This window comes from Mauremys mutica, chromosome 13 (assembly GCF_020497125.1).
Source record: "Mauremys mutica isolate MM-2020 ecotype Southern chromosome 13, ASM2049712v1, whole genome shotgun sequence".
Lineage (NCBI taxonomy): Eukaryota > Metazoa > Chordata > Testudines > Geoemydidae > Mauremys > Mauremys mutica.
Window position 1 is genome coordinate 19,774,168 of NC_059084.1, and position 12,385 is coordinate 19,786,552.

General features: G+C 50.9%; 1 protein-coding gene across 7 annotated transcripts in view; it reads right to left on the minus strand.

Moving 5' to 3' along the window:
- Positions 1 to 10,223: 10,223 nt before the first annotated feature.
- The window catches only part of MATN4 (matrilin 4), a 36,532-nt gene continuing 34,370 nt past the window's right edge, over positions 10,224 to 12,385 (minus strand). For all 7 annotated transcript variants that reach the window (XM_044986604.1, XM_044986599.1, XM_044986602.1 and 4 more), the window contains one exon: positions 10,224 to 12,359. In XM_044986604.1, the coding sequence (XP_044842539.1) occupies positions 12,301 to 12,359 (59 nt within the window). In that variant the 3' untranslated portion in view covers positions 10,224 to 12,300. The remainder of the gene's footprint in view (positions 12,360 to 12,385) is intronic.

Below are 12,385 nucleotides of genomic sequence, written 5' to 3' on the forward strand. Positions count from 1 at the left end.
GTTCACCCCCTGCCATCCTCCCTACCACATACACACCTCTGGCAGAGCCTCCCGCCCAGCAAGCCAAGCCCACATTCCCTTTGTGGCTAGCTCCATCTCTGAATAACCACCCCTTAGCAGCTCAACAAGCCGTCTGTACCCTCTCTCAAAGCCGCTCTCTCTGGGACAGGCCGCTTGCCCGGCACTTCAGAGATGCAGCATTTTCTAACCAACTCAGAGGAACATGAACACAGACTGTCTTTTTTGTTTGTTTGTATTCAACAGGGCACCTTTTGATTCTGCCTATAGAGGGGACAGGCCTGGGTGGAGGGTGTGTGGATGAAATCAGGGAGGTCTGGAGTCCTTGCCTTAATCCTGACCCATCAGGGGAGCAGTTGTCATAACCTGGGGAATGAATGGCCTATTTGGGATTGAGATACCTATGGGAGTTGGACTCTTCTATGCACCACCAAAGAGGAAAAATTAATGTTTGAATTTGGTGTCAGCTCAGAGATACACAGAGCTACTAATCTGCACAACTTTGCCTGTGGATTCCTGCTGTGCTGAGCAGTGTCCCCCTGCCCTGAGCCAGGCGGGCAGCTCAGTGTGTGGTAGGAGTCAGGCCCTTAATGGATTAACAGGGACTGTCTGCCTGAATGGGAGTCTTGCGTTTAATGCTCCATTCAGTGTTTGGCCTGTGAAAACAAGGATTGTTCTTAGGAGTGGGTAAAAGGTCGATACCTGGACTTCCTTGCAGAGGGCTGTCGCCTTTCACAGGCCCCCCATTCATCCGCACAGTCAAACAGCCCAATTGTTTAGTTCTTCTGTGCACTCAAGGAAGAAAAACTGGTTTTCTTTCCCCTTAGAAATTCCCTGGAGAAAATAGCAGGATGAATTTTGTGGCTGGTTTCTAGTTGCTGTCTGAGTGGCTTTGCTCACAGAGTTAGCTCTGTGTGCGTTTGCATGCGCAACACACACTTGCAGATCTGTTTGGAAGGTGCTGTTCGTTTTATCTGCTTAGCGTCAGCTGGCTCCCTGATTTCAGTGGTGGTCTTGGCTGTTGTTGGCATTAATCGTTTTAAGCATTTGAGCTGGGCAGATGCACTGGCCCTGATTCTTGGGTACAGCTGAGCTCTGTTCAGTGTGGAAGCAAAAGTGCCTATATGCCATCCTTCCTCTTCCTTGATCCCAGGGATGCTGGGGACTGGTTCAGCCCCTGACACAAGTGAGAGCCGCCTCAGAGCTGCCCTAATGAATGCTGGCTACAGCAACCCCCAAAGATCTGTTATGCCAGCCAGGGAGTCATCTGCACAGTCCTCTTTCCAGCTCCTTTGTGACACCCCGTAGGTGCCAAGGGGCCACAATGGGCCCAATTTGTCTTCCTTTCTAGTTTCTGTGCTTCAAGACACTAAGCAGATCTTAGCATTGCAAAACCACATTTAAACGCTTCAAGAGTAAATTACAAGGAGCTGTGTGTGTGTCAGATTTCCCAGCTGGCACGGAAGTGTCGGCAGGGTTCCTTCATCCATCATCAGGATCTTTATTGTTTTAGTTTTCTCCATCTCTAGTCTTATGTGAAAAGCTGCACCCTGAAATTCAGGTTACTCCCGCAACAAATGATCCCAAGAGTTCCACACCAGGAAAGACCACAATCCGTTCCTGTCATTAACACCTTCCTGGGCAAGTCCAAGGAGGGAGGGAAACTTTTCCGGTACATAAAATTTGTCTCCGAAAAGCCTGCCAGAGTTGCTTAAATCTGTGCAAGATTCCACAGTAACAAATCCTTCTTTTGTGCCCTGAGCAATCAGAAAGTCATCCATTGCCCTTGCTACCATAGCAGGGAAACCCAAACAGGGCTCCAAATGAAAAAGCCCTTCACTGTCTCACCACACAAATAAGTTTCATCTTTGGATTGATGTCTTTTAATTATCCTATTTTAGTTATCAAGTCTTCAGGGTACTGGGCAAGATTTTGAAAAATAGGTCCCTAAAGTTAGGCTCCCTGTAAATCCAGAGTTCGACACCTTAGTCAGTGGTCTGATTTTCAGAAGGGGCAGACAACGGGAGCTGCTGTGTACTCAGCATTTTTTAAAACCAGATCACTTACTTAGGTACCTGACTATAGGCTTATGATTCTAAGCAGACAAAGGATGGTCCAGTGATTAGAATATACACCTGTCTATGAGACCTGGTCTGCTACACAATTCCTGTGTGACCTTAGACACGTCACTTTGGACCGGATTTTTAAATGTATTTAGGTGCCTATCTTCCATAGACTTTAAAAAACTGGCTCTTTAGCTGGGCTGGATTAAGGTTATGAGGTGCCTAAAGCTAATGGGAGGAAAGGGCCTAAGTATGAATTACATGTTGCAAAAACAATTATGAAGTCATCAAACATTTCTCTGCATACATATTTACATAGCATTTATTTATGTAAAATTAACGTTTATTCTACTCTCACGACACTCCATTCTTCAAATAGATACTTCTGAGTAAGAAAGAGGTAGCACGAGGGATGCTATGCTGTCCTTCTCTTAGGCTTCCTTCCTCCTAGGTAGTGGGGGGCTCATCTGTATGAGGATGAACACTGCAACATTCCCCACCCTGCTCACCTCTTCCAACCTTGTCCTTCTACCCTCAGCTCTCCACATGGCACAGTGCAAAGCCAAGCCCTGCAGGTGTTTCCCCCACACTATGGACTCTACACCACATACCCTATCTCACTCTGACTGCAGTCTCGGAGGCAGCCAGCTTTTATTATGTAAAAGAAAACCACTCAGGTGTAAAATTCACTGAAGTAGAGGAAGTAGTAGTGGGGAAATTACATTGGGTGGCATTGTATTTTAGATTGTCTTGCTCTGAAAGCTGCCTCCCAGTGTTGCACTGTAATTATTTGTGGGATGATACCAAGATCGTGTAGTTAATCTCCATTGATTCACCACATCAGGCCATTCTGTCACCACGTTCTTCCACAAATAGAATAATAGAATAGAATCATAGGACCGGAAGGGACCTCAAGAAGTCATCTAGTCTGGTCCCCTGCACTCATGGCAGGACTAAGTATTATCTATTCTAGAATGTGTGATCAGCAGCTCTGACCTGAGGTTTTTTAAGCATGAGTTCTGTGTGTACCAGCCCCCTACGGTTTGCATTTGTTTGTTTGAAGGTTTCTGTAAGAAAAAGGTAACAGCTAGAAGCGACACAGATCTTTAGATGGTTGCCCAGCCAGTCATGATATTCTTACTATGTTAGCTCTTCAAAATCACTGTACAAACATTAAACAAACGTAATCTAAAGCTTTTCAGCTTTTGAATGACTAGGAGTTGACAAACCAGAGCTATTCCCTGTCAGGGCCGGCTCTGGCTTTTTTGCTACCCCAAGCAAAAAAAAAGGGGGGGGGGGCGGAGCGGCAAAGCAGGATGGGAAAAACCCAAAACAAAACCAAAAAACCTGCAGTGTAGCCAGAGCGGCAAAGAAAACAAAACAAAAAAACTTGTGGCGCGGCCGGAGCGGCAAAGCAGGAGGGGAAAAAAAACAAAACAAAAGAAAAATCTGTGGCGCGGCTGGAGCAGCAAAAATGTGGGGAGGGACCTGCAGCATGGCCGGAGTGGCAAAGCAGGGGAAAAAAAACCAAAAAGCGGCGCTGCCGGAGCGGCAAAGCAGGGGGAAAAAAACAACAAAAACCCCTGCCGGGCAGCCGGAGCCAGGGTGCAGGGGGACTCCCTATGCTGCAGACATGCAGTGGAGTGCGCACCCAGTCTAGCGGGGAGGAAGGGGAGGGAGCGGGAGAGAGAGAGAGCAGGGGGGCGGCCAGGGCCTCAGCGGGGCGCTTGTCCCGCGGTCCCGACCACTGTGCCGCCTGCCGGGAGGGCTCCGCGCCGCTCCAGTCAGCGGAGAGGGAAGAACAGGGGCTGCCCTGCCCAGTTTGCTGCAGGGTGCTCCCCTCCTCTGCACTGCCGCCCCCTACAGGGCGGCCGGAGCGGCAAACCAAAAAAACCCAAAACCAGCCGTGCTGCCCTAGGATTGGGCGGAATGCCGCCCCATAGAATATGCCGCCCCAAGCACCAGCTTGCTCAGCTGGTGCCTGGAGCCGGCCCTGTTCCCTGTTGTGTTCTCTGCCCCCCTGAACAAAAGACTTAATTGAAAATCAGCATCTTAAAAGAACCGTTAAGGGTCTTTCAAAAGTTCAGTCCAACCAAGGTTGCTGTAATGACACACTTGTTACATCAGGTCTGGTGTTGGTTTAAGGCTGGTGTAGAAAGAAGGGAGAGCTTCTTGTTTCATTTGCATGTGCAAATCAAGCAGACCTTGCTTATTTTTTTCCCTTAAAGTGCTCTGGGTTTAGGGGAGGAAAGTGAATGAGATTCTGCTTTTACTGAGGTGTGAAAAAGCAGAAGGGACCAAAAGCTATTCTTGCGCAAAAATCTGTTCTCCCTGAAGTCAATAAGGCGTCACAGGTGTAACTGTCAGCAGGAACTGGCCAGTGTTCTCATTCCCTTCTCAAATCACACTCATTCCAGGCTTGTCCAATATTTTCCACTTGGGAAAGAAGTTAGCTTGAGTTGGGGCAGAAAAATGAGGACTAACTCCAGGTTTATTTAGCTCCAAGTTTTTGGAATGAAACTCAAAGAAATCAAATGTGAGGTACTTTTATGATGGATTGAACGGCTAGAGAACCAGCAAATGGACAGAACCTGCCTTTAGCCTATTCAGCCAGTCTTTCTATCACAGCCTGCTAAGGAGTGGATTTAAAATCCTTGAGGGAGAAATCTACAACATTGTGTATTGACCTTCCTCCAGTGCTTTTGCAACCCCTTAAAAGCACAGAGATGTGTTGGCCTTTGGAACTGGGCTGAGTATAAGGAAAGAACTTGGTGGCCTGTGCATCCCAGTACAGAAAAATACATCAAAGAAAAAAAATTGATTTCTTTGATTTTTAATAGAGTTCAATAGAGTATTGAACACAGTGCATCAGACATCTGAAGCCCCTCAATGAAGGTTCTGTAAAAGTTCAAGTACTGGTATCCAGAATGGGATGTTTTGTTTTGTTTTTCCTAAAAATGTGTGGGAATTCGTTCCTTATACACGGGAGGGGCAGTCGTTCTGGCTGGAGCTGGATCGCGTGTGTGCAGGTTCTGTGCAAGTTTCCAACCCTACTGCTCTGGTACTGCCTCTTCCCCCCACTACCCCCTTGCCCTGCCCCCACTAGGCACTCACCAGTTGTCCAGAAATGGGAGCCAGCGCACATAGAAGATGATGGTGATGGGCACTAAGACCCAGGAGGCAGTATCCGGGAGCTGCCTGCCAGCCTCAGTGGAGGAGAGGGACAGAGGGAGCCTCTTCCCTCCCTGACAGCTAAGCAGAGCTCTGGAGCAATCGGTTTGGTAGCATTTGCTTCAGAGTATGCATATTTTGTAAGATTTCGCTTTGTCGCCTGCAAGGCGTCTTTGGTTTGGCTGATAGAATATCCGTGGTTTTCTTCTGAAAACCAAAGCCCTGTGCGGGTTTAAGCAGGGAACAGAATGGATGTGTCTCCTGAACTCAGAAACTCTTACTTACGGTGACAAGAGCCAGCTGCAGGAGTTCATGCTTCCCACAGATGACTCAGGAGCTAGGTGAGGTGCAAGGGGAAAGTGCAAAATGCATTTGGCTGGATTCTGAGTTGGAGCACAGTCTAGTGGGTAAAGCAGATCCTTGTTCTATTTTTGACACCTCCAGTGACCCACTGCATGACATTGAGAAGTCGTTTCCGCTCTCTGTGCCTCAGTTTTCTCATCTGTAAAATGGGGTAATGATACTGACCGCCTAGACAGTGGGCTTGTGAGAACAGATTCAATAATGACTGCAAAGTGCTTTGAGAGCCTAGGCAGCACGTTCCCATTTTGGGCAAAATAAAGATTTGAAAACTTTTCAATTCATCTCAAATTGGAGAAGTCTCCGCCTGGAAAAAAAATCTAAACTGCAGCCCATTAACAATGCTTGGAGCTCTGCCTCCTCCTCTAGATCTTGGCTGAGCAAAAAATAATTGCCCCCACCCCTTGTTTTGGGCCAGACTTGGCCACCCTTTCTCTCTAAGGGTATGTTGTCTGCACTGCAGTGGGAGGTGTGATTGCAGCTTGGGGAGGCATACCTGTGCTAGCTTTTGTTGCCAGTTGGCGGTGTCGGTGTGTGTTCTCTGCGTGTGCTGCATCAGCTCTGTGCAGGTAGCTGGCCCAGCAGACCTGGATAGAACTACCCAGGAAGACTACAGCCTCGGTTCAGGGCGAAGGCGCTCGGCCAGGTTTGTTGTCAGTGAAGGATGGATCCATGTCTACTGGTACACTCACACATGTATGCTCATTACAATGGACTCAGCTCAGTCAGCCGCGGGACTCTCTGCTGCCCCCTTGGCTGGACAAAGCTGCCCCTCCTATGCTTTGTCTTTTATACATTGATATGAACAAGTTACATAGGATACTTCTGCTCTGGTTAGTGACCGACCCTACCCCTTGTACCTGCTGGTTCGAACAAAACATCTCCCTGTCCTTCCATCCTTGTCCTGATTCAGGGTCGGCATGTTCCTGTACCATCTCCCAGAAATATGTTTACACGAACAGCCAGTACCTAGGACTTAGGAGTGCCTGTGGTTTACCAATGCTAGTGGTGTTTTTTGCCAAGTTCCTCTACCAGTCAGTGAACTTGTAAGCAAGCATCTGCTTTATGACAGGGCCTGCCTTTGGTTCATAGCATGGCTCTTGCTGACTTTGGTTCAGGCCTTGCACCAGGCCCAATGCTCCAGGCTCCCGCTCTACTACAGCTTTAATCTAGTAGCATGGCTAAAAAGAGCAGGGAAGACACAGTGACATAGATGTCAGCATAGGCTAGCAATATAAGGCCACACTAAGGGTCCTAAGCGGGTTTGTGAGGCCTGTGCCGAAGCCCGGGCTGCCATGTCTTCACTGCGCTTTTTAACCACACTCACTAGATGAACGCTAGCGCGGGTCTGCCTGCCCATGCTGCAATCACCCCGCGAATGGCAGTGTATCTTACACTGCTTCTGGAGTAAGGTACTGCTCGGCGTCAGCATATCCCAATCAGGCCCTTTACCAGTTACAGGCCATCACTGCTGATGAGCGGGGGCTAGATGCTGCCAGTCTTGCTCACTCAGACTTACTCCACAAGTTGTCCCTTTGATCTCGCTGCAGTAAGGAGCCACTAGCTCAGTCTGAGTCAGGGCAGCAGTGACACTCACCATTTATTTCTCCTGAGGAGCTCAAACTGCTGCAAGTCGCATTTATGGCCAAGGAAAGCTCCGTCTTCCCCTGTGCCCACGGGGGTGAGTCGATCAGCAGCGTTGTTATTGCTGGGGGAGAGGACCCCTGCCATGTACACATGTGCTTAACCGGAGTCACTGGCATTGCTGAGTCGAGTTCTCCCTCCCTGTTGTTTGTTACTCCACTGAGCTTGGCCTGGGTAAGATCTTCAGGGCAGGGTCTGTGTCCTTCAACTTGTTCCATAAAGTCACTAGCACAGTGCTGGGTGCAGCAGAAACATCCCCCATGAGTGCAGAGCACTGGTTATTATTTTAATACTAAGTAAGGCGACTTTGCACAGCTACAGCCTTCCTTCTGAGGCCTGGCTAGCGTCTGCACTAGGGACCCAGCTTTGATTCTTGTGTCCACTTCGTCCAGTGATGAGCTGCCAAAATCTTAACAACGGGTTCCCTATAAAAAGTTCTGATTTAAGGGATGTGCGACAGCATGTATTTTTGGTACCAATAGGGTTACCATACGTCCATATTTTCCCAGGAGGTGATTAAGAACCGAAAAGCCTGACATGTCCAGGAAAATACAGATGTATTTTAACCCTACCTAAAGTTCTTTTTTAAAAAGATGGGGCTGAACTAGAAATGAGCTCCGTTTCACATGTGTGGGTGGTGATCAGGGACAGTCTCAATTTTTGGGTCTTTTTCTTATATAGGCTCCTATTACCCCTCACCCCCATCCCGATTTTTCACACTTGCTGTCTGGTCACTCTAGGGTGTGCACATGTGTGGGTCCCAGCTGCTCCCTGCCCCCCCCCCCCTCATTAAAGCAGGTGTGCAGGGTTACTGCCCTGGGAACTGCAGGGCACCAGTGGATGTGGGGCTGGCTGCAGATAGGGGCGTGGGGCAGGGCTAGCTGGAGGCAGGGAGTGACACGGGCTGGCTGTGGGCAGGTGATGCAGACGGGCGGGCTGCGGGTGGCTGTGGGCAGGGGGTGGCTGTGGGTGGCTGTGGGCAGAGGCTGGCTGCAGGCAGGGGGTGGCTGTGGCAGGGGCTGCAGACAGAGGCTGGCTGCGGGCAGAGGGTGGCTGTGGCAAGGGCTGGCTGCGGGCAGAGGGCGGCTGTGGGCAGGGGTTGGCTGTGGGCAGGGGCTGGCTGCGGGTGGCTGTGGGCAGGGGGTGGGGCAGAGGGCAGCTGTGGGCAGGGGCTGGCTGCGGGTGGCTGTGGGCAGGGGGTGGGGCAGAGGGCAGCTGTGGGCAGGGGCTGGCTGCGGGTGGCTGTGGGCAGGGGGTGGGGCAGAGGGCAGCTGTGGGCAGGGGCTGGCTGCGGGTGGCTGTGGGCAGGGGGTGGCTGTGGCAGGGGCTGCAGGCAGAGGCTGGCTGGGGGCAGGGGCTGGCTGCGGGCAGGGAAGGCGGGGGAGGGGCGCAGATACTCACACAGGGGGGAGGAGCAGCTGGGAGCAGCAGGACGTAGCCAGGGACTCACCAGGCAGCAGCCCCAGGGACAGAGGTCCAAAGAGCAGGAGCAGCAACAGGGCCAGGATTCAGCTCACATGGCTCTCGCAGCACAGCGCAGCGCCCCCCGGCGGCCGGGAGGAGGAATTACAGGCTTCCCAGGCAGAGCCCATCAAAGCTTCCCTCGCAGGGAAGCTAGTTAACAAGCGGTTCTAAAACCGCTTCTAAATTTAACAACGGGTTCGTGCGAACCCGTGCGAACCGGCTCCAGCTCACCCCTGACTTCGTCCAGCTGGGGGGTCCCTGCAGGACTGGCTGGGAGGCAGGGCAGCATGTGGGCAGCTCACCCCATCACTGCCAGGGCTGTACCCTTCTGTAGGGAAACTCCCTGCCTGTTCGGCACATGAACTCCAGTCCCCTGGAAGTGCATATACTGCTGTGTCATGCACACCCTCTTCCCGAGCCAGTGCAGGGGCAGGCAAACTTTTTGGCCTGAGGGCTGCAGCCGGTTTCCAAAATTGTATGGAGGGGCAGTTAGGGGAGGCTGTGCCTCCCTAAACATCCAGGAGTGGCCCGGCCCCCCACCCCTATCTGACCCTCCCCCACTTCTTGCCCCCTGATGGCACCCCCGAGACTCCTGCCCCTTCCAACCTCCCCTGTTCCCTATCCCCTGACAGCCCTCAGACCCCCCTCGCCACCCCATCCAACCCCCCCTCCTTCCTGACTGCCCCCCCGGACCTCTGCCCGATCCAACCACCCCTTCTTCCTGTCCCCTGACCGCCTCTGGAACCCCTGCCCCCCACCGCCCCATCCAACCCCTTCTCTCCTTCCTGACTGCCCCCATTTAACCCCCATTCCCCACCCTCTCTCCACCCCAACCCCTATCCACACCCCTGCCCCTTGACCACCACCCTGAACAACCCTGCCCTCTATCCAACCCGCCCCACTTCCTGCCCCTTACCGCGCTGCCTGGAGCACCGGTGGCTGGCAGCACTACAGCTGCACTGCCCAGAGCAGCAGGACAGGCAGCCGCAACGTCCAGCTGGAGCCAGCCACGCCACCGTGCAGCACAGCGCACCGGGTCAGGCCGGGCTCTGCAGCTGCGCTGCCCCAGGAGCTCACAACCCCACTGCCCAGAGCATTGTGCCGGCAGTGGGGTGAGCTAAGGCTGCGGGGGAGGGGGGACAGCAGGAGAGGGGCCAAGGGGGAGCCTCACGGGGCAGGAGCTCAGGGGCCAGCAAGGAGGGTCCTGTGCTGTAGTTTGCCCACCTCTGCCCTAGTGAGTCAGCAGCACTGAGGGATGCTGCTAGCACAGCAGAACGCTCTCTCCCACGCACCGTGTCTGGAGCTGAGTACACATCAGGACAAAGTCTGCCATCTGGGGAGAAAGTGGCTGAAGGTTGGTGTCACGCTTTGTGCTGAGATTTGCACCCTGTGTTGCTCCACCTGTGCATTTAGTGTCAGATCATGGGGCCGACACTTGTAATAAAAGGATCATGAGACTAAGACAACATTCCCAAAGCCAGATGGTGTCTGGAAAATGTCTCTTTATTGATGGGATTCAATGCCAGGTAACAGTAGCCTCCGTAACAGATTCAGATCCTCTGAGGAAGAGGAGGCTTTGATGCACAACTTTGCACTCACTCTACAGAACAGATAACAGCACAGGTGCTCTGGGACCATAAGTGCCTTGGTATGTGGCAGTCATTTAAAAAAGGCTCAAATGGGAATGGGAGGGCTCAGGCCCATTTTCATGCATGGCACTCCACTGACAATACCCCACTGTTCGACTGGCAGAGCACACTCCCCAGATTATAGGGAAATACCCACCCCCCAGCAGTGCTGCTGTGCTGAAAGTGTGTGATAGGGCTAGGATTTGGGAGATCAGGGTCACACCCCTCGTCACACATAAATGTGGCTTTCATTGCATCACAATGGAGAGGGACTTATGAGGGACAGATTCTCCTCTCTGACCCCCATATAAAATTCAGCCTTCATTATACCACACTTCAAGCACAACAATCCCCAGCTGTCCCGGCAGTTGGAGATGGAAAAGACCTACTAGATCACCCATCTCATCACAAGGAGCCACTACAGGACAATCTAATAAGGAAGAAAACCTTTAATGCTGTTACATTTGTGGTGCATTCCTGCACACACTTTGCAGCAGCACTTTTCCACTGGGTCAGCTTGCAAGGCTGCACCCCAATTATTATTCATTGGGCCCAGAGTTAAGAGCCCATGGCCAAGGTTTGAGTGGGGGGATCAACTGGCATAGCTCCATTGACTTGGCTGATTTATACTAGCTAATTCCAGTGACATATAACACGGGTGATGAGCTGTCCTTGAGGGCCTGGATCCATTATGCAATATTAACGGACAGAGGAGTCCATTTCAAGGAGGGGACAGGCAGCAAAAAGAAAGAAGTCAGGGATAATGGCACTGTCACAATCCCATAGTGATTTCCCATCAAATAGAGCTGCCATCACTTGAGGTACTTTCTGCAACACATCACGTGTAACCTTTAAAGCAGAGATTTTACACCTGCCAGGTCTTTCTCCTGGGACAGGAGTAATAATGGCCCAATGACTGGTTGGCTAGAAGCCGGTTGTCCTGGCTTTGTGAAAGCTGGAGTCACATGAACTGAATGTGACTTGATGCAGAGATGCCTGTGTAGACTTCATTTTCCAAGGTTCCCAGTGAAGAGGAGAGAGAAATGTCATAAAAATCTTCAGCGTGTTTATTGTCAGGATATATATGTATAAAGGTGTTTAAAAATAGTACTATCCTGCTTTCAGAATTAAAGATATATACACATATATTTATAGATTTTTTTTCCTATTTGGTAAAAAAAACATTATGACAAATTCTGCAACAATTCTGCCAAAATCAGGGTGAAAGGGGGTTTGATGAGGAATGTCCCAGTTGTGTTTGATCCTCTTTTCTGTTTGATGATTTATTCTGGCCTTTTTTCCCCTCCCCCTCTATGTGAAATCAAATATTACATTTAAATTCTTGTGCAATTAAAGCAAAAAACTTCAGAGACAAAGAGGTTGCTGCAGGTGCTCTCATTTCACAGTCAGGATTAGCAGGGCAGCCGAGGGAGTTTCTCACATGGGGTCCGGGGTAGAAAGTATATTGGAAGTTGCCATAGTTCCTTCCCCAACCTACACAGAGTCTAGTTACAGCTGAGCAAGAGCTGAGCTACTTGTAGCATTCAGGATGGACTCGCCTGCTCCGCAAAGCATCTTGCTGCCTAATGGAAGCTCTCAGCTGTGCACATGGGCCTCATTGGAGAAACCGGTGGCCAGCTACTGTCAATTAATGGCAGGTGGGTTAGAAGATGCTGATTGTCCCAATGCCTATCTCCTTTCTGAAGGTCCAAACTGACCCCATTCGTCACACCTCGGCACGACCCCGTTAGTCCAGAGGAATGGAACAGCCTCGAAGGCTGACTCCACTCATTTTTGGAACAGGGCTTTTTTTACCCTCTGAGTCCCCGTCAGAATTTTGCAATATAAGAACAAACAACGACCCTTTACAATACTCTAGGAATAACAATGACGTGTAGCTATGGTACGTTTCCACCCCCCGAGTCCAAGTGCCACCTGGCCATCTGCAGGGATCATTTCTTGTTGGCGATCTGGTTTTCCAAGTCTTCGAGTCGGGCCGTCATCTGAGCGAGTGGTCGTGTTAAGGAAGCGGACGCA